At 42.6% G+C, this 22,989-nt stretch overlaps 1 protein-coding gene across 2 annotated transcripts in view; it reads right to left on the reverse strand.

Moving 5' to 3' along the window:
- The window catches only part of SEMA5B (semaphorin 5B), a 265,869-nt gene that overhangs the window by 39,707 nt on the left and 203,173 nt on the right, over positions 1-22,989 (reverse strand). For both annotated transcript variants that reach the window (XM_066190263.1, XM_066190264.1), the window contains exons 10-12: positions 20,179-20,314; positions 16,439-16,646; positions 14,106-14,313 (exon numbers count right to left, since the gene is read on the reverse strand). In XM_066190263.1, coding sequence (XP_066046360.1) covers positions 14,106-14,313; positions 16,439-16,646; positions 20,179-20,314 — 552 coding nt within the window. The remainder of the gene's footprint in view (positions 1-14,105; positions 14,314-16,438; positions 16,647-20,178; positions 20,315-22,989) is intronic.

A 22,989-nucleotide genomic window follows, 5' to 3' on the forward strand; every position in this document is an offset into this window, starting at 1 on the left:
CACAGCAGAACATTATTTCTAAGCTTTTGGCTGCTTTGAACACTGCCGTATTCATTTTCCTCCTGAATCCATATTTACAGGCTAAGTGTGTGTTCCCAACATGTGAGCTGCTGAAGAAAAGTATCTAGGGCTGTTACTGCCACTAAACAGAGAAGATCAGTCACAGAAGTAGTCTGTACCAATAAAATTCAGCTGTATTGGTCGTTCCCATGAGTTGCTTTCAAATTGTTAATTTTCATTAAGAAAACATAAAGGTACAAGCCACATCGTGCATGTATTAGTGAAAGACAAAGAGAGGACTAAACCTAAAAAGATTCACAACACTATTTTTAATCCCTATGATCCATTCTCTTCTAGCACACAAAAGGCTGGTAAGATCTTTCAAAAAATCCCAAATGACTTGAAAACTGCCAATTAGACAGCAGCAAGGGACTGAGGGGAAAGATTCAGTTCAAGAAGCCAAACAGGAGAGTAATAAAATGTATTCTAAGGCAAGGTATCAGTATGATTAACGAAACATTGAAAAAAAAATAACAAACCCTCAAATGCAATGAGATGTTATTAACTGTTCCCTCCCAGAAATCTTTGAAATCCTATTAGCCTGTAATCAGCTGCAAATGAAAAAGCAAGTCCCTCACACACAGCTGAGAACACTCTATTAGTCTGTACTGACTCCACAGTGATTTGTCTCAAAGCAACCCCAGATTGTTTTGATGTCTGGTACCCATCGCTTTATATATATCTATACACACACGCATTTATATTTTAATTATGAGTTTTCAGTTTGCCCCACTCCTACATTTCCGCTGCTTAAGATTTCACACACAGAGTTGTAAGGAACATAACTTCTTTTTCATGCTTTAGGAAGGTAGTTACAATGATGTCTCTACTGTATTTTTGCTTCAGTTGCTTCAGCATGCCCAAGGAAAAGGCAAAGATGATTCTACCCCAGCCCCAGGCAACAGAACATCAAATATTGACCTAGAAAATGACTTGGGATCCTCAGTCCAAGGACACAGAAGGGATATGTGCTGCTTTGCTTGTTACTTTGGTTAAAGACCCCTGTCCTGCTGTTTCGGCAATCCACGAAGTGGGGCTGCTGCCACATCCAGAGCTGCCTTTGCTGTCCCTCAGCAAGGACAGCACCCAATTCAATACAGAGCAGACCCTGGGGCATCTGCCCACACTCTTGACAACTTGGCACTTCAGGAGCAAACCGGGCAGTTTCTAAAATGTAGAAAAAGAGAAGAGAAGAGGGCGCAGGGGGGAAGGCCCTGCTTTTCGTCAGAGAGCCTTTTGGTCAGGATTTCAGACCCTGACACCACATACACTATTGTTTCCAATTGCATGAAGCCATTTCACAGGGCACCCAGCGAGTTAAGAGAGGTCATTGTAATTCATAACAAGGAAGGCTGTTGGGAGCATCACCCTATTATGATACACATTTTCTCTGAATTTAATTTATGGGAAAACATGTGCTGCATAAATTCAGGAAATAATCTCCATATGTTCTGTGCTGCAGCCCTCAGCTACTCCGCAGGCTGCAGCATACCCCAGTTAGGCGCTGACCGCTTTGCTGGCACTACCATAATGTATGTCATGGAGCTAATGTGCTGCTCTTGGCCGGGAGCGGCGGGCCCTGGATCCCTAACAGAGCACTCACTGAATCACAGCCCGCGCTCCCCTGCCACTGCGTGACCCCCGGCTGACGGCCCATCAGGAACCGAGGGCACCGCCGCCAGCGGGCACTGGGGATGGGATCTAGGAAACGCCTGGCACGGCGGGCACTGGGGACGGGCTCTGGGAAACGCCTGGCACGGCGGGCACTGGGGATGGGATCTGGGAAACGCCTGGCACGGCGGGCACTGGGGACAGGCTCTGGGAAACGCCTGGCACGGCGGGCTCTGGGGATGGGATCTGGGAAACGCCTGGCACAGCGGGCACTGGGGACGGGCTCTGGGAAACGCCTGGCACGGCGGGCTCTGGGGATGGGATCTGGGAAACGCCTGGCATGGCGGGCACTGGGGACGGGCCCTGGGAAACGCCTGGCACGGCGGGCACTGGGGATGGGATCTGGGAAACGCCTGGCACGGCGGGCACTGGGGACAGGCTCTGGGAAACGCCTGGCACGGCGGGCTCTGGGGATGGGATCTGGGAAACGCCTGGCACAGCGGGCACTGGGGACGGGCTCTGGGAAACGCCTGGCACGGCGGGCTCTGGGGATGGGATCTGGGAAACGCCTGGCACGGCGGGCACTGGGGACGGGCTCTGGGAAACGCCTGGCACGGCGGGCACTGGGGATGGGATCTGGGAAACGCCTGGCACGGCGGGCACTGGTGAGGGGATCTGGGAAACGCCTGGCACAGCGGACACTGGTGAGGGGATCTGGGAAACGCCTGGCACAGTGGGCACTGGGGATGGGATCTGGGAAACGCCTGGCACGGCACCTGTTGGCCCGGAGCTGCAGCTAGCCCCGTGCTCTGTATCCGGGGTGTAAAGAGTTCCTACCCGGCCCGGGCTCTGCTGGGCTGTCAAAACACGCATTCTGTAATTTAACAACCATCACAGCCCAGGACTTCTCCTCATCTCGTGGCAGGCCCTCAAAACCATTTGAAATCTAAAAACAAAATAGCTATGCTGTCGGCCTCCCTTCAGGACTCAGAGCACACTCATCTGCCTCAGCTCTGGTGAGAAACCTATTATATCAGTTGACAGCAATACACTTAGGGGTGAGGAGAAATGTATTTACTTACACAAAATTTAGCCCATTTTTTTCCCTTTTTAAGCAGGAAAAGCATTGCAATGTACATAATGCAAGAAATTTACATTTCTGGCAAGTATTTCCAGTGAACACTTCAAAAGCCACCCTAATTTATATCCTTACAGTATCTTTAGTATATATATATGCCTATTTATGCCATTAAAAGATAAAACCACATCAGCAAACACGTACCAAAAGACAAATAGATGCAAGCAGACATGCACACCCAAATCAAAATGCTTCAGAAGTACTGTCATTCTTAGTAGATCAGGCACCATGGTGTGGAAAATGCAAAGATATCACAGCATTTCCCTGTGCTCATAACACAAAATAAATTGAAATGTTTACATGTAAATACCATTTTGTATTATGATACTACTGAAAAATCTCACAGAGGCCACAGGGCCTGCAGTCTTGCAGGGCAGTATATACATACTGTGAAATAAGATACAAAGGAGTTTACACACAACAATGAAATTCTGATGTTTTAAAGGCAATGGGACTTCTGCCACTGGCTCAGTTGCCCAGTTTTTATATTGTACATAAAGGGAACATTTCACTCAAGTCTCCTCAGTAGCAGGCTGGGAATGCCTCAAGGAACTAATGAGACAGTATCCTGTTATCTCCCGGCACAACTCCCAGGGGTAGAGGGAACCCATTATCCCAGAAGACTACGTGAGCATAGCAGGTTAACACTGACTCTCTTACTGCTAATGACTTAGTTAATGAAATCCTACAAAGTTCGATGCTTGTGAAAGTAAGACAATGATGTTGATAATACAACACGGCCCATGCCCTCAGTTTCCCTCTGGCCACCTAGTAAGCTCACATTCAGTGAGGACTTGGAGCCTCCTGACAGACACCTAAGAGGTTGGATTTATTTTGATAGGGCACTACTATCAATAGTGATTCATTTTAATTCACTGCCTCACAATAAATGTCTTGTGTGGGGGATAAAGGCATACACTGAAAAGTTCAACTGAAAAACAATTCCATTTGTGTCTCCTATTTAAGGCGGGTTTTTTTTCTTCAGTTCCTCATTCTCACTTATTAAGGTCATTTGCATGAAAATAAGATCTTGCTCACAAGAGCTCACCTGCTGCCTGCTGTTTGGGAGCTGTAAGCCTTCCCCTAGTTGCCTGTTGCAATCATTTCTACAGCAGTGATCTGGGATAACACAAAGGATTAAGACTCTGTGCAAGAGGGACACTATCCACAACCCACTAAAATCAATGGAAACTCTTACCTATGACTCAGAAGAGTTTTTAGATGGTCTTTAACACCTGGTGTGCTGAGCCTTCACTTATGGTATGTGCTGTAAAAAGGCCTCTGCTTCCAGCAGGCTGATGCTGCCCAAGATCCCTTTTCAGTAATGTCCTGAATGACATCTTCTTTCAGAATCTTCATTAAAGCTTAAACATCTGTATTTCAAAAGTTTTTCATTCCCACTTTAATTTGCTCTGGGTCTAGACAATCTCATCTTTTGGTCATTTTTCCCTGAGACTTAAAATTTTAGACTGTAAAATAAATGAATCATCAAATCAATGGAATCAGACCCAAGGGGTTAGGCTTTGACAGACCAAAGGAAAGAATTACTGTAGCCTCTTCCCATTTGTACTACCAGACAGAAGACACATAAAAATGTCATTTTGAACCAAGAGCCACAAAAGTCATGCAAAATATTCACAACGAAGAACTCTGCTCCTTTTATCTGTCAGTTGTGCTTACTCTCCCAGTTTTCATTTCCTCTCTTTCATTTAATTTTTTATCATTCCTTTTTTATGACTAATAGTAAATAGGAATGGAATGGCAGGAGATTGATGTGCAGAGGCAGGGCTCTAGACCCAAAGGCTGAGAAGTTCCTTCCCAAACTGTGTTTACTCACCAAAGCCTGTCACTGCACCAGGACACAGTTCTACGTTTTCACTCATGAGTTTGGAACCTGCAGTGAAGGTCCTGTTTGTCAGGGAGACACAAGAACTGTCTCTGTACCTGGTCCTTTAGAGCTGATGGGCATCACCAGTCAGCCCAGGAGAGGCACATCCACTGGTGCAGTGCAAACATTTATAACCCTGATCCTGCAAGGCACTGAACAAGCCCCATCCATGCTCAGGAGCATGGGCAGCATAGGAGTGCCCCTCCCTCTTTTTGGGAATAAGACCTCAGAATTCCAATTCCACACTGGTTTGTTGCACTCCTGGAATGGTTACCTGTGAGAGAACAGCCCTTTGCAAGCAATAAAGGCTTTAGCTGTGTTAGTTGTAAGCATGAGGCTGTGTTTGGCAGACAGGCATTTCCTGACATGGTTAGCTTACAGTGTCCCATTGCTAGCAACCTGCAGAGGGGATGAACTAAACCAATAATCATATTAGCTTCCAGCCAACTGAATCATAATTACTGACACCCTCAACAGCCCATGCAAGGAAGAGCGGACCTCTGTCTTCCCTAAAGCCAGATGGCATGAAAAGAGAAGAATGAGAATCAAAAGGATGACTGTGGTTTAAGAAAATGAGATTAGAAAGGCAAAAACAGCAGCAGACATTCTAACAGTCCCTCTAATTTTGGTACCTTTAAAAATTCAAACTGCAGAAATGAGTTAGTGATCTGTACAAATCCATTATCTTTCCCCATGAGAAGAGAAGCCAAGTGGAATTGAGCTGCTTTAGTCAGACGCTGGTCAAGTAGCAGCTTCATTTCTCAGTTGGTGAATATAACATATTCCATTCCAGATGTTACTGCCCTTTCCTCAAGACCAGGAGCCCCATGTTACGTAAGGAATTCACAGGGCTATTTGTGGATCAGGGCCCTGCTTGGGAAGAGCATACCACAGCTCACAGGTACCACCTCTGTGAGGAGTGCAGTTGATGTTAATCTGGACAGACAAGGTTTGGTATTTTGGCATGTGATATTGGATGCAGAGGCAGAGAAGCTGAAGTGGGCATGTGTCATTTATCACCCACACATGCTTAGCATCAGTGATTGCTGCTCTGCACATGATTTGCTTTGAAGGCATAAATTAAAGCAATGGTGTAAAACAGCCTCCAAAACTGAAGTCCATTTATGAGTCAAACACATGTTACTTATTAAAAAAAAGCAGTGCACAGGCAGAGGATTTTCACAGGCAGTTTCATCTAATTTTCTTTTCCACATCAGGGACCTGGGCGAGCTAGAGTTCACCTTCTGGCCTACCATTTTCAATATCACTTTAATCGATTGAGGTTTATAGATTATGGCCTCGCACAAGCTACACAACTATTCAATTTTTTACTTTCTGACATCCCATTCCATCATCTTCTAGCAACAGTGACTTCTTTATTGGATAGAAATTTATTTTTATCTTTAAAGCTGTGAAATAAAACAACATTCCATTTATTCAAACATGAAGAATAATGCCATCTCTGATTAAATTTAGATTTATGTTTACATCAGTAAAACAGATTAGTTAAAAAAAAAAAAGAGTGTTCCTTCATGAACACTTTCAGAAACTCTTGTCACTGCGCCAAACAAAACTGACCTCTAATAAAAACAAAAGTACAGAGGGTCTCTGACTACCAGTGACAGGATCATTCATCCACAAGAAAACTCAGATACTATTGAAGTCCTAATGAAAGCAATAGCCAGAAGGAATTCCTGAATGTGGGGCATGTTTGTCTGGGTTGCGAAGCACCACTGTTTCCAAGCCTCAGCAGGCTTTTGAGCCTTAAGAAAACATGCTCCCCAGGGCTGCCATATGGGAAGAGGCAGAGGGGACCAGGCATCCTTTTGGAAAGGCAGCTTGGGCAAATCAGTGCACTCAAGTGTTACTCCCTGTCTCTGCCCTGTGTCAGTCAGTGTCTGGAGGCAGCTGTCAGATTAAGTGCTCTGCTCCTGTGCTTCTGCTCTGTGGTTGCAGATCTGAGACTTCTGCGTGAACATGGCAAATTGCTGTAGTGTGGTGATGTGGATGGAGACAGGCAAAGGGTGGCTTAGGCAACAGCAAATCCACTGCAAACAGGTGCTTTATGTAGCCTCTGCAAGATGCTGATGATTTAAGAACACAAGTTACACTAAAATGGGAACTTAGGATGGGAAAGAAAATTGCAAAGGCAGAAAACTTAGAACGCAGTGTGAACGATGATAAAGAAACCTGAAAATAGCCTACAGTTGTCACCTAGGCTGCACTAAGTAATCCATATTCAAGCAGCTCCTTTGTGGAAGTTGGATTTTGTTAAGATCTGGGTAATTATTTTCGGCTCAACAAGATGCAGATTAAACTAGATAGAGCCTTTGTATATTAAGGTAACTTGGAAAAGGCAAATAAATATTAGACCATCCATTACAGCCTGATGATCAAACACATCTCCCTTCTAATGCAGAGTTATTTTAACACTGTATAAGGGGCAAAATGGTCTGCCACATATTCTCCAGTGCTTCTTCTCATGTCATTATAAAAACACCATCAACTCTTTTTAACAAGAGAATATCACTTCAGTAAATGGATATTCTTGAAATCCAGCTTTACCTCTTGCAGACTGGAGTGTTCCCATAGTTCTACAATACTTGGGTATTTTGATAGAAGATACCAGACTGTACAATATTATAATTTACTATAACCCATACATATTTTATGTATTTATATGTACTTCAATTTTTAACTTGAACCAGCAAAACCAAATTTGCACTGACTCCAGACACTTCCTCTTCCCCAAACAGGTAAAACAGCACATCTCCTGATAAAAAGTTAATGATGCATCTGTAGCAATACATTAATTCAGTATTAACATTGGACGCATTTGTGTTTTACCCTGCAAATTCTGCCTGAATCTTGAGAGATGAAGAAAACCAGCCACAGCAGCAGTAAGACTGCAGACCCTTTCATCAGGAGCCACGTTACTGAATGTGACCATTGCCTAGAATACAAATCTTATGACATAATGGTAGCAAATGGCAAGAATTGACAGATGCAATGGATATCTGCCCTGGGGCTTGCTGGTATCTTCAGTTATTAATCTTGTTTGTATAACAATAGCATCGATGTCATCCTAACATAACATATTCCAAGAAAACTACATGCGTTCCTGTCAGTTGCCACTGTGCTGAAAGTAATTTCACACAGCCCACCTAGCAGGCATCAGATGGTAATGACTTTTAGCATTGATCTGAGCTGGCCTAAAGCCAGCCTCTTAGAGGTAAAAGGATCCATTCACTAAACTGTTCCTAAGTCATGTTGGCAGGATGCTTTCAAAATAGGGAGCAAACAAAAGCCCTGGCGTATTTAACCTATGTCCTCCCTCCTGGTAAACCCAAAAGGAATTGGCAACCTAGTCACGATGTGAAGGAGACAAAAAAAAAGTGAGTCCTGAAATCAGCTGATTTTGTTTGGCTTCTTCTGAAGTGACCTTCATTTGTTTCAGCAATTGTGTAACTCTGGACTCCAGCTACTGCTAAATTCCCCTTCTGTTCACTCAGGGTCATTTCCAGACTTCAGAACTAAAAGTGGGACCCTAAAAGTGTACAGGCTGCTTAAAAATAATATAATACACGTTGTTGGTTTGAGCATTTAGTAGAAATGAGTAAAACTGTCATAATTCATCTGGTTGGGAGCAGAAACCCTTCCTATTTTGTATCCCCTCTTCTTTTCAGCAACACATGCACCAGAAATCTCCGCACAGGCTTATTCCTCAAACTCAGCCTCTTGCTGGTTTCCCTGCTGGCCCTGCACTGCATTTCTCTCCTCACTGTTATTTGTGATTCCTTCATACTTAAATGCCATCTACAAAGTATGCTATTTTCTTTCTTCCATGCCATTAAAGATAATGTCAAATAAGATGAAACTGAAAACCAATCTCTCTGGCATCTTACAGGAAACATGCCCCAGCTCACTACCTCACTGCTTGTCCTCGTCTGCTTTTATTTCCAATTTCCGACACGTCCCTTTCCCAGACCATTTAAGTGAAGCTCTTTGACTGCTATTCTGAAAGCCACGTTTCTTAGACCTTACCATCCCTTCAAACCTTAGAGGTCCATATCCTGCAAATAATACAGATGCACTTAACTTTACATATATAAACAGCTACATTAAAGAAAATGGGAGTAATTGCCTGCTACAGCAGATGCAAATGTGTTGTCAGGATAGAGAAAATGGTATAATTTTGTACTTCTATTTAAAGAACACAGATCCATTTCATCTGCAAACTTCATTCTTTCCAAGAGCTTTAGTGATCATGGTTCTGTTTGATGTCTTCATTCTCTGTCAGTGGGAGTCTCTCTATTTTCTTAAATGCAACCAGAATGTCAAACCAGATGTTTAGTGATTTATTCTGTTATATTATTGGATACTGTGGATGACAAAACATTGGGCTGAGCACTCTCCTTTCTGCCTATGAAGTCTTCCAAAGCTTTTCAGCATTATTGGTGATACAATAATTAGCTAATTCCCTTAATTGTGGAGAGGCCATATCAGCCAGAACAGATGGAAATTAATGATTAAGCTTTATCACAACATTTTTGTAGTCTGTTACCTTTCCTTTTGCCTCTATTTTTAAATGGCTATTTAATGTGCTGAATATTTTTTTTAACTCTCAGGGAGAAGATCTTCAAAACAAAATCTGGGCCAGATTTTCAACAGCCTCAGCTAAGAAAAAGGTGTTGGATTTTCAAGATCTCTGATGAACCATCTGGCCATCAGTGTCAACTCAGCTATCTGCTGGACGCTGGGCTCCACTGAACAAGTGTCTCTGTTTTTCCCTCCCCTACCTTTTTAAACATTTTTCTTTTACCCAACAACAGTTCATTCTTTGTCCTTCAAAGAACTATCATCATTCTGACGAAGGAGTCAGAGGATTTCCAGCCCATATTCAATTAAATCCTTCCCCAAAACTGGAAGATTTTTAGACCTCTTCCCAGATTATGTTATTTTTCCAAACAAATTCCCTAACAGTTTCACTCCTGAAATATCGTAATCCTGTAATTCAGGTTTTACAATCCAACATTCAAGTGCTTCACTCCTTTGTTACAGAGTATTTTGCAGCATATAAGGCTTAAAAAAAGAGAAGAACATAACATTTAACTCCAAAGCCATCCTCCATGTTATATCTCAACCTCCTCAAAGGTGGACATGGTACAGTGATTGTGCTTGGAGCTACAGTTCCACTTTGGAGAGAGACAAAGAGGGCAGAAAACTCTCTGGTTCTTTAGTGTAGCTGCTGACCTTTTTCTTCCAAAAAGTCCCTGAAGCCATTTCAGGAGTTACTCACCGATATGTACTTAGTTTGTCTGATCACTGGCCCAGAGCTATTTAGAGGTGAGCTGTGCTTCTCTCACAAATATCAAGTCAGCAAATAAGAGTCCTTGTCAGCTGAGTCATTTCTGCCAACTTTGCATTAAGTACCATGGCTGGAGGGGATGTGCGGCAGAATTTAGGCCAAGCAAGAGGGCAAAAACCTCACCACCACTCAACAGCAAATCCCCTGCAATCGGGTCAAAAAGCAGGCAAGGGTTCAGGTAAGAGCATGTCATAGCTGCGTGCAAGAGGACCTGGCTCTGGAAGCCGGAGGATCCCCACTGGCATGAAGGTAACCAGAGGGGGCACTGACACAGCCTGTACATCCAGAATTGCAACTAGCATCACGTTAACTGCAAGTTTTAGGCAGAAAAAAATATGGAAGGAATTAAAATCAAGATAAAGTGCATTAAAGTAAACTGTTCAGGACAGGGAGAGGAGAAGGGCTGGATATTCAAGAGACCATCTGGTCTTATTTCCAAACATTTTCTGTTCCTCATTTAAATGTGCAATCAAAACCCTTAGCCCACCTCAGGGTTTCTCTGTCTGCTCAAAGGCCCATGGTTCTGATGTTGCAAAGAGTCAACAGAAACAGATCATAAACTACTCCTTGTAACAACCAGCTTCATTTTCCTATCTGTCTGATTGCAATTCTAAAAATGAATAACTGCACCCTAGCCTTTGAAAAAATTACTGAACTATGCCTTACAGATACATCCCACCTGAAAATAACGCTGCAGATCTGAGGTCCTCAGCTCTCTGAAATTCAGATTTGGGATTTTGCTCAGGCACATTCTAAAGACACAGTGATGTCAGTGATAAGGCTGCAGTACTGGTTCTTCAAATATTTCTCCCCAAAGCTTAGGGGCAACTTGAGGTAAAAAAATCGAAGCTCATTTGAAAATTGCAGGGAAGGTACAAAGATTTCAAAGCCATGCAAAATTCAGCAGCAAAAGCACAGCCAAACTACCACCCAGCAAAGCAACCTTCAAAACATTCTGCATATTCAAAGGGCTTGTAGGTTTTGCTCATGTTGGCCATCTCCCTAAGAGTCTCCAGTGAGTGGGGAACAGCAGCACTCAAGAGAGCTCGAAAGACAAACACCAGGAACACACACGCACAAGGCAAAGCCCCCGCAGCCAAGTCCAGCCTGTAAATTTGGGCAGCTGACATTACAGATGTCTTCCCATTGCCCTGTTGCTAGGAGTGGCTGTTCTGAAAAGACAGACCGAGACAGGTCAGTGGGCAAGCACAAAACACTGCTCAGACACCCACTACATCAAGACACGGGGCTGAGTTACTGGTCACCATTTAAGAGATTAAATCGGTGCCGTGTCAATAAACAAACAGTAAAGGAGACGGCAGAAATCCTTATCCCTTTCCATCTCTTCCGTTTGCTGCTGTTTTCCCCTCTGCCCCAATTGTGAGCCCTGGTACCAAGCCCCGAGGTTTTAAAGCAGCAGAGCAGCAAAGATCGCTGCTCAGGATCAATGCTGGGGTCAATTTTCTCTCCCTCCATGATTGCCTGTTCCAGGGAGGAGGGGGAAGGCAGGTTGAAGGCAACAGCTCTGTATCAGCAATCACAAACCCACATCAGCACCCAGGGTCTAAAAGGCTGAGAAGTTTCCTGATAACAGAAGGCAGAGCCTACAACAATGTGGTATTCCTGCCTGGGAGGCACAAATTCTCTCCATCACCTCCAAGCTTCCCGAGCCGCCCCACCAAAACAATTACATTATAAAAACTGCTGAAACCAGAGCTTTTCGAGGAGGCCAGTCACGAAATCACAGCACAACAAAAAAGTAAGAAGGGAGTGTTGTAGGGGTGGGAGACCTTCTTCTCATAGTCGCTGAATATTGGCGTGTATTAAATATAGACACAACAATAAGCAATAAATCACAGCCCAGGAGAAGTGCCAGGTGGAATGCACTGGAGGAAATTAAAATATCCTTCTTGATACTGTTCAGGATTGAAAGAAATACAAAGGAGGTCAAATTGACTTATCACCTGCACAGCCAGGATGCTAAGTGAGAAACGGTTCCAACACTTGCAGCTGAAAAAATTGCAGTTGAATAATTTCATAGACAGAAAAACTCCAAACAAACAAACAAAAACCCCCCACAACCAAAACAACAAAAAACTCAGCCTAAAATGTAATATTAACACCATAAACATCCTCTCAAACAAATTAATAAATGATGGAGTTTCTTGTCTTTCCTGCATTTTCTTCTTTTTTCCTTCCTTTTTCCAAATGCACAGTCCCTCCAAAAGACTTGCCTACAGGGCAAAGGATCCTTTGCAATGTACACAAGAACACCAAATGGTCAGCACACAAATTCAGCAAATTCTGACCTCCCACAGCACATCCCACTGTGCCATCAGGAGGCCGTATCTCTTGTACCTTGCTATTGCCCAGTGGCTGGGTATTGGTGATTTCTATCATGAAACTAGTCAATGGACACAAAATTTGAGTCTCCCAACCCTGAAGAACTGGGCTGTTTTATTATTTCACTCAAAATAGCCTCCAGAAAGTTTGTTTTAGAAAAAACCAGTACTGGTACAGAAACTTCCCAGTAATTTCAGCCAGGACTCAGTGCCATGCAGTGCATAAAACTGAGGATGCTTTTGGTCACCAGCAGGCAAGGGTACCTCTGTGAGGATAGGTTTTTGTTTTGCTGCGATAAGGTTATAAAGGCTGCTGTGCAGTGTCCAGGACCTAAATATGGTGGTCCTGTGAGATACCCCACCCTGACTGCTCTCCAGTTACTGCATTTTTCTTGCTTGCTCCATTTTAAGGCAATTCAGCAAACCACCAACATTTGAATTTTAATGGAAATGTCATACAAAGTTCTTGGGCAAGCTGAAAATAGGACAGCATCTATAAATTACTGGAAAGCTGAACTCAGGATTAGGAAAGGAAAGGAAGATCTTGAAACTGGATCATATATATGTATACACACATAAATATTCTCAGACTGAGACTATACAGGACAGCCTGAAAAGGACAGCTGTTAAGTTCTACCTTTTAAAATCTCTGCTTCTAAGGGCTGAGGACAGGATGGCATTTTCCAGCTGTGGTTTTCTCTCACTAAACACTTTTGTGTCCATCTGTTTTAGACATACATGGATTTAGTACAGGCTGATAGATAACCTCTACCTGTTGAAAATAAAATTATAGTGACATTTTCTATATTAATTTTTTTGGCAAGAGAACAGGGAGATCTTTCAGTAGGCCATGGAAGAGGGAATCCGTTTAAATGTTGCTAACAAAATCCTTCCTCTTGTCTAGCACCAAAGACATCAGTTTCACACAAAACTCTGACAGAGGAAAGCAAGGAAAAATCAGGAGAGGAGATTTTCAAAAGATGTAAACAGGTCACTACAGCACCCAGTGAGATTACTTGAGCATCTGTCTCAAACAGTTTCTATCACACTCTTTCACCTGCTTAAATAGAGAGGCACCGTTTGGATGCAAAAACCTTCTACAGTTCTGTGTGGAAGACTGCACTGGAGCCAAGGCAGATAATTACAAAAAGTCATTTTTCCTACTGCCTTTATGAGGTACAATCAAGGCACAGAATCTATCCAGGTGTAAGAAGTGTCACACATAGTTGAGATGAACTATTGATTTCCAAAAGTAATAACAAGTTGCCACACAGCCCAGTCCTGCCTCATCGTATGTTTGAGAGGTGATCACTCCAATAAGCAAGGAAAGGCTGGCTTCAACCCAAATTCAGAAACCTTCAGCCATACTGCCAATAAGAACCACCAGGAAAACACATGGCCATAATAAAAGCAACACTATAACATGAAGTAGGAAAAAAAAAAAAAAGTAAATATTGTAAGCCCTTCCTTGGTAAACATATGATTAATTTCTGAGGAAGATTGATTAACATTTACAAAACAAAAAATTACTTATCCTCATTGCTCCTGTCATGAATGTATCTATCAGGAGATGCCCTTCAGCAGTGCTTGTTTCATTGATGAAACAAAAAGCCTTTTAAACCAAATCAGACAGGAACATGTTACCTTGGTGCTTTTTTAACCAGAAGTGGGATATATTAGAACTGTAAATTTACTTACCCTTCTGTTCTGTACATGGAGCATCTCTCCAAAGGAATTTTTAGCACTCCATTATTTAGACCCACAAAGAGCGACCTGTCGCTGTGTAGGATTTGGAGACTCTTGATTGCTTCCTGTTGTCCATCAGGGAGGATCTGCATTTCCTCTAAATAACAACTCCTCAGACTCCTGTTAGTGGTAGAAAGGGCCTTCAAGATGGTGCCATACTCTAATAGAACAAGAAACAAGGCACAAGTAAATCTTGGAGGCAATGACTTCATTTCATACCTGCCTAAGGAGTGAAATATTAATGTCATCTTTACACAGCTGGTTTGACCTAGTTCTGGGTCACCTGCTGCCCATGGTAGAGAGCTTCAGCTACATCGTTACAATCCTCAGCAGAAACCACCTGAGAATGCGCTAAAATGGGAATTCGGAAGGATGTGAACCATCTGGACAGTGAGTACCTGGCAGTTTTTCCCAGTTGGAGCACTGAGAAGAGTAGTCTCGTCCTGTTACCAGAGAGTTACAGAGCAAGGCGACCTGGGATGGCAAGAATAATTTCTGGTGCCTTGAGTCTGTATTTCTATTGGTTTATGGAGAAGATCAGTGTGATTTGATGTCATGACAAATGACAACAGATGCAGCAGCCCTGCTGGAAATCTCTGAGGCCTCCATAAAGACTGCATGGGTCACAGACCTAATTGATCCTCTTCCTGGAAGAAGCCAGCTTGACAAGGGGATGTTACGGCATGAGGAGTGCATACACAGTGCATACATGTTTGTGCTCACAGTGCTCTTGCCTAAACAATTTAAAGATCTGCTAAGCTGTTGGAGATTAATGCACACCACTTTTCATTGAAACCTCCAAGAGGTCTGTCAGCCTGATTGTTCCTGAAACTTAATCTTCCTGTTCCAGGAACTTCTGCATTGGTGCCAAAGCTCAGCAGCAATTTATAGTGGTGGGGTTGGCCGCCATGTGAAGTTTCCCTTTCACTTACATGTGGAACAAGACTGAAGTTTGGGCTCAGTTAGTCTCAGGACTAGGTTTGTGTTCAGGGCTGCCTCTGGGCAGGGCTGTCTCTACTGAAGCAATCACAGGTTTAAACATTTCCAACAGATCTTACTCTTCAGCCACCACTAACCAGGGCCATGAAGCAAACAGGAGTTAAGTAGTTAGGGTTATGGCATTGGACCTTTCTACACTAATGATACGAAGCAGGAAGTATTCCAGCTTTCTGTGAGGCTTTGTAACTTGGACTCCTCGCTTTAAATATCAAGAGATCATATTGGCAGAACCATGTTATATTTCCATTTAACTACAATCTTCTCACCACAGTCAATGCTCATGGAGTTCCCATAGTGGGAGTGTTGCTAGAACATATAAATAATAAACCAAGATGATCGCTTTTGAAATAAGTGGTGGTAAAAGTTGGATAAATTATGACACAGACCTGAAGGTCTGTTCTCCTAAACATGAGAATGAGGCAATGGCTCTGCATTCAGATGTGAGATTAAATTAACACTTATGGAAGCAATCCATCTTATTCTAAAGGCAAAGCTTCTGCAATAGAGGATAACAACTTATACCCATGAGGTTGGCCATATGCTCTGATCAATCAAACTATTTAATTTAACCTCTATCATTAGTACGAATATGTGCTAAGACAACCATTTATAACACTTTGTCCTTCTTCAGCATCTTCACTTATCCAAGATACCTGTGCTTTTCAGAAGAGGCAACATGTCCTGCTAATTAGACGCTGGAAGTCAAAATCAAGAGACTAAATCATTCACTTAAGTCTACCACTGTGTGCTGTGCTCTCACAAAAAAGCACTTGCCTCAGCTTCCCTATCTGCCTTAAACTTCAATGCATGCCCATTCCTGAAAGCACTGGGAGTCATACACCAGTAGGGACATGGAAGTGCAAAGAAAGACATAATTAAATCCCAGGGAAAACCTGGAGGTTATGCATTATCATTTCTTATTCAGAGATGGGTCTGTCATAGCACTGAGAGGCAACTGACATGCATGAAACCACAGAACATTCCAGCGAACTCTGCTCTTGCCCACTGTTATTTATTAGCCTGATTAGTTGAAATATGTTTTTCAAAGAGGGAGAAAAATGTTATTGTTCTTTTTAAACACAATGGAGATTTACAGTCTGATCACTTGGGACTCTGCCTCAAGTCCTCCATCCTGCTTTTAATTTACTCGGACAAACAACTTCAATGAGGTTTTGTACCAAAATCATATTGAATGACAACTAGGTAAGGGCTTCACAACTGGGCTCCCAGGGCTGCTAGGTCTACAAGCAAGCAGGGGGAACTGTTTGAAGCCCTAATGCTCTTACCTGTTCCAATATACATGACGTGGTAGAGAGTGTCCTTCCCCTGAACAATATCAACCACGAGTTTCGAAAATCGGATGCTGTCCTGAGTCACATACGGATCCACAGTCACTGGCTGCACCACATCATTCATCAGGAACAAGCGCTGTGCATCCTGCAGGACCCTCTCTGTCAGGTTCTCGTTAGGGCTGTCATCGTTCAGTGTCCCACACTAAAATACAGATTGAATTTCAGAAAGTGCATCTTCTTCCCAGCCCAGCATGGAAACTCATGTCCTGTTGATTTCCTGGGGAGGTGGGTCTGTGTGAGGGTCACAGGGTTAAGTCTGTAGCCTGATCACAGGTTTTTAGCCTAGATTTGGCCTGCAGCCCACTCTTTGAAAACTTTTCTCCTAGGTGGTCCACTCACCAGCAATGTGGAGTTTCATTCCCTTGTGATAGCCTCAACCAGCACAGCGGAAGGGAAAAAGGTTTTAAAAAACCATGGAGAAAAAGAAAGAATTAAAACTAGCTGTAGAAATATTTAAAGGTAGCAGTGGTGAGAAAGTTTTGTGGTGATAAATCCTTGAAACATCTCAGACAATCTTCCGACTCTACCTAGCATCTCAGTCTGTATAACCTGGAGTATATCAAAACATGAAAATGGACTGGTTTTGCATCAAAGAACCAAACTTGCCACACTGCGTTTCTCTGATGTACTCTCTTCTGGACAGGCCCCCCCAGCTGCATCTGAAGCAAGGCAGGTTAACCCCAAGCTGCCCCCACCCACGCTCTTCTCCCCTGACAGCAAATGGCAGATCAAGCCATGACCACCCATCCTCCCACACCAAGGGAGGCACTGAAACAGGACTCAATTCCCTTGCACAGCAAGAATGAAGGAGAAAAAGAGCTCATCTTGTGGTTTTTAAACATCGTAAGTCCTACCAGGTGGATAATACATTTTAAGGCCTGAGTTTCCATCTTAGATTAATCTCTAGAACTCAGTATTTTCAAAAGCCAGTGCTAGTTTTTTGGTCCATGTCAGTAGCTGGGACTGGATCTCGCTCTTCCACACAATATCATGAATGGAGGGCAGAAAATTTATTACTCCAAAAGGCAGCAGGGTGACTGGTTATTTATCTTCCCAAGACCATGGGAGACAGTGGTACAACTAAATCCTGCTGAGTCCCATACTCAGTCTAGGAACAACTTCACTACTCACTAAAAGGAACTCACACCTGAGCAACTTCACTAGAAATAAAATCGCACACATTTCTTTTTCTTCGTTTTGGGTCCAGGTGTTTGGGCTTTCCTTGAAGAAAAGTCAGAATACTGAGAATTAGGATGTTGGTTCACAGCTCTTGAGCTGCAGTGTACAAATTTCCCATGTGCACACTCTCGATACGCATCACATCAACTCTTGGTGTTATCGCTGCCTTTCCTGGGTCCACCACGCAGCCCTTCTGCTACTATGTGCTAAAATGAGTTGTCAGGGATTTAACACACATTCACACAGTAAATATGGATTCCAATGGCTGGTGTACTAAGCCTTACAATATTCTAGAGGTTGTGTGAACTAGGAGAACACAGTTATGTTAGTTCTCACAACCTATGAACATGGTCACTTTTTAATCAATTTAAGCATCTTCCTGAATAGCCAGACTAAGGAAACATCAGTGGGTTTTTTATGTGTCCTCAGGTGGGTTTTAATGCTTTTTTTTCTACTGCAATGGTCTTTTTTTTAGTTCATGACTCATCCCACATTCTAAGGAGTTCTTAGATCTCTTTCTTTTGTTGTATCCTATACTCCTTCTGGTTCACACCACTGTCTTCCTTTGGATGCTTTTCTCCCCATTCACTTTCCCTTCTAGAGCATCACCTAAAAGGAGTCCCAGTGGCAGGAATGTCATTGTTGGTTTTGTTTTCTGTTCTCAGCAAGTCACAGATAATTCTTTTGGTCTATTGGCAGCTCATGTGCTGACACAGCATCCCTCTGGTTTGGTTTAATGTTGTTTTGTTCTAATTTCCTGATTATCTGTACTGTCCTGGTCCCCTGCATCCTTCAGTATTTCTCCTTCCTCTCTGCAAGAAAAAAAAAATTCTGGCATGCTTCCCTCATCCTTCTTTGTGAACACTGAGGCAAAAAAAAAATTTAATATTTTTGCAATATCTGCCTCTTCTGTCACTAAATTACCCTTGTCATATCCCTAAGGCTCCTCACTGACCTCTTGCTCCCTCTGTACTTGAAAAACATCTTAATCTCTTCTTGCAATCTTCCTTTTGTCTACCACGTACCTCTTTTTCCTTTCCTTATTTTCCTCTGACCCTTTTCTTTCATCTTGCTGCTGCAATCTTTACACTCCACATTTTATCAGATACTTTTCACTACATGGAAATGCCTTCCAAAGTCCTTTACTATTCCTTCTGGGTTAGCCTAGCAAGGGACAGAAAGTCCTTGATTCTCAGTTTGCCTTAATATTCCCTTTAAATAAAAAAATCCCAAAAAACCCCCCCAAAAAATCCCCAAAAAACAAACCCAAGAACAACAATGAAAACCTGGCAATGTTTGGCATGGCTGGACCTTCAGCGAGGCTTTGTTTCTTGGTTTTGAGTGCACCAAGCTGAGAGGGTGATCAAGAGGCCAAGCCTGTCCCACCTTGTATGGGCAGGAGCTCTCAGTCAGGTGCCAAGAGGGAATTCAGGAGGAGAAATCAGGTTCCTCAGTAGGAAGATCAGGCTGTCCCTGCCTGCAGCACGGACCTGCCTCCCATCTGCTCTTGCTGTGATTTCAGGCGACTGTAGAGTTCTTTTTGGAAGGTCCTTGACATCACCAGTTTGAAGGCAGATGGCGCTTGCAGGCAGCCTCAGCACATTTGCCATAATAAAGGAGAGCCAGATTCAGGCAATCGGGCTGAAAGGATTTGCTATGGGGAAGCAAGGACATGAAGACAAGTCCATCCTCCCCAGGATTCCCCTGCTGGGAAGGGGCTGAGCTGTAAAATGGGCTCATGCTTCAGAGGACTGAGGTTTGTCTGGGCTGTCTCACACATACACTGCCCCACGCTGACTGGTTCTGATGATAAAGCAACTGAAGCTGTTTTATAATTTTCAAAATTGCTTTCTTTAACTGGTAATCCTGGAAAGTTGCTCATTCATAAACTCAAAGATTTTTAAAAGGAGAAGGAACCCCTATGACAATCCTCATGTGTCCCCTTCCACCAGCTACTGTGGCAGCATGTCCATGGCTTCTGGCTGAGCTACCATGTGTTAGAAAGTCATCCATCTTCCACTGAAGCACTGGTAGCCTTAGGGGCCCTATCAAGTGATGGAAAATTCATCACTTCCTTACAGATCACAGTGGTTAATTACCCTTCTTGTTTACAAAATATAGGTTGTCTCCATTCTAGTTTGACTTTGTCCAGCTTCAGCTTTCAGTCCTTCCCAGTTCTAGTAGGGACATGTCTTATGTCCTCTTGTGAGAATCATATCCTCAGAGTAGAGGTGTCAGTGATAAATGCAACAGAGATTGAAATCATTCATTATTAGTAAAAAATCCAGAAAATTCTTATTATTCCTTAAACCATTCAATTTTTGCCATGAATTCTGTGGCAAGGAGTTCCACAGACTAAAACACTCATAAATGTGGAGAAATACAATTTGTCTGTACCATGGGTCCACCTGGAAAAATGAGCCCTACACAAATCAACCGTCTGAAGTGACAGAACATCAAAGAGACTGCAGTAAACTGAAGGGCAACAGCAGTACCTGGAAATTAGGGATGGGGTTTAACGTTGGCAGCCAGGCTGATCTTGGGTTTTCTTGGTAGCGGAAGGGGCCATTAAATGCCTGAGTAATGGCACTCAGATTGAAGGCACACACTGCTGAGGCAGCTATGCTGTTTCTGGAAAAGGGGAGGGGAAAAAATCAATTTAATCATTAGAACATTGACATTTTCATCATAACAGACACCAAACTCCACTCAAATACCATACGTGTAAATTGCTAGGTAAATGTACAGTGATACCAATCCCATAGGGAGTAAAAATAAATAAACAAACAAATAAATAAATAAATAAACTGTAAAATGCAGATGATTTCTGTGACACTTTTGAGAAGGAATTTTAAGTTTGGTTTTAAAATGTCAGAGATTTAAGGGCCATGGAAGCAGTTCTGACAAGAAAGGAATACAGTTTAATTTGCATGGATTATTTGTGTCTCGTTTTATTTTCATTTTTTAAACAACCCATCTACCTTTATTGATTACAAACAACCTAATTTTTAATCTGTTGTTGTTTCTCAAGGTGAAATTCTGTTTCTACAGGTTCCTGAAATCTTCAGCTATAAAATATGCCACCTAATATTGTATTTATACACATGCAGTGGAAGGGAAAAGGTGACAGTGACAATCCAGCTGGTTCTGACAGCAGCTCAGCATGCAAAAAAAGTCTTGCTAATTCGTGAAAATCTCTGTTTTCAATGACCACAGTTCACTTCTGTCTGCTCCCAGGTGGGAACAGGATCTGTCAGGGGCAGACTGTTCACCAAGCACACCCAGTCAGGGGAGGCACAGCACAGGAAGGGAAACGGTGCTGTGAGGAGGACTCTTCAGAAAGGAATGTGTTTTAAGGATGCTGGGCTACCCAGTCACACTGCACACAGATCAGTTGGCCTTTGCTGTTCCATTTCAGTCCTGGAGGACCCATTTGTGCAGGGTCCTGAGCTGGCTCATCTCCTCCTGCCTCAAGAGGGTTGGAGGGCACTTCCTAGATTGTGACCTCAACAAAACTGACCCAGAGGGACATTTGATAAGTGACGACTTGGAATTCAAACCTGTTCTCAGTTCTTCCCTCCCCCCCCCCCCCCTTTTTTTTTATTTTAGGAAAGCCACAAGGTTTAGAGCAAAATATACCAAAATAAAACTAAAAATAGGGCCAGCATGAGACTGATTTGTCACGGTGCCTTTTAAACAACCCAAGCCCTGCTGTATGTATCTTTCTGCTAATTAAGGCAATTTGAATTCCCTGAAAAGAACACTTTTTTTTTTGTTTTTTTTTTCAACTAAACCAATAATTACACTCTCTTGCACACACAAAAAAAGCCTTTCTTCACCATTCCAGGCTGGAAAGCAGAAGAACAGATTCTTTCAGAGCATATTTCTTCCTAGCAATAAAACATCAGGAAGAACTTCCTGCTTTACTTTCCCATTCCCTGCTCCCCCCTGCCCCTTGCATCCCCAGAATGATGGAGTAGCTCACTTTGAACATGTCAAAGCAATGCCAGGCAAACCTTTCTCCACTTTTGTCTGAACACTGCTGATGCAGTGCATGCTCACAGACAGCAGCTTTTAAGACAAACCTAATGATGGATGACAAGTAAATGCCTTGAGGCGCACACAGGAAAAAAAAAAGACAATGAGGGAGAAAATGAAAAAGGAAAAGAAAGAATAAAATTCCACTAGTCTAATGAAAATACTTAGGGAAAAAAAAAAGGATATTTTTATCCTTAGCCCTGCTAAGGACTTCATAGTTTAGCCTTTTCTCTTTGCTGGAAAGGTGAAAGGAAAGAGGTTTTCCATTAAATCTGTGGACCATTTTCTTTTCCATCTGTGGCCTGGCATATTTCCCATCCCTCCTTATGAAAAGTTTGATCCCAGTCTCAAGCCAGTGACATCAACTGGTGCAGCTGGCCCCTGTGTTTTGGTGCGAAGTGTAACTTCCTTTATTCCCACCTCCTACCTTCTGTGACTAACTAGCTGGTTTAAAGAATGGACTAAGTTCAAAGAGGTTTTAACATTGTCTCTATTACCTCCCAGAAATTTTAATAAAAACATATTTAATATTTCATCAGCAGCTTCCCCAAAAAGCTCTCTTTCCCACTGATTCAGCTGGGTATAACATAACATGAAGCAATAAATCTATACGTGGGTGTTACCACAACCACTAATTCCCCTTTGTTATAAGATGACCCTAAATTCATTAAACATGAACTTTCTGAAGTAAAAAGTGCCGGTAAAAAAACAGCAACAAAAAAATCATAGTTTTGTGTTGCCTTGGCATTTTATCACAAAGAAACTCAGACTGGTGCATAAATTAACCCTCTTTGGTATGCAGAGCTCATGCAGCATGATATAAGTCCCAGTGAAAGTTAAAAGAATAATTACCATTATTTCTCTAGTCGGATGACAAATTGGAACATTTTCTCTTTGAACTTTTAAAAGAACACCATGTTGTAGACCCAAAATGCTATTTGATCTAACTTCAGCTGTTATCAATTACTAATTTCTTCAATTACACAAATGTGCATATTTTATTGTCTTCAGAAGATACAAGAGAGATCCTATATCCCTGATGTACAAAGAATGCTCAAGTGTACCCAGAGGATCCAGGTAACACTCATCACATCTCATGTTAAACTTGGGAGATGGACATAGCAGAAGACAACTGTCCCAGCCAGAGCTAGTCTATGTCTCCCCCTTGATTGTCCAAAAATGTCACAAATTTGATAAATTCAATACAGTTATTAATAGCTTCCTCATTTCCAACTTCCATTCTTGGCTGGATGAATGGACAAATGGAA

This window comes from Chamaea fasciata, unplaced genomic scaffold (assembly GCF_029207755.1).
Source record: "Chamaea fasciata isolate MVZ Bird 193981 ecotype frontalis unplaced genomic scaffold, bChaFas1.0.hap1 SCAF_8, whole genome shotgun sequence".
Classification (NCBI taxonomy): Eukaryota; Metazoa; Chordata; class Aves; order Passeriformes; family Sylviidae; genus Chamaea; species Chamaea fasciata.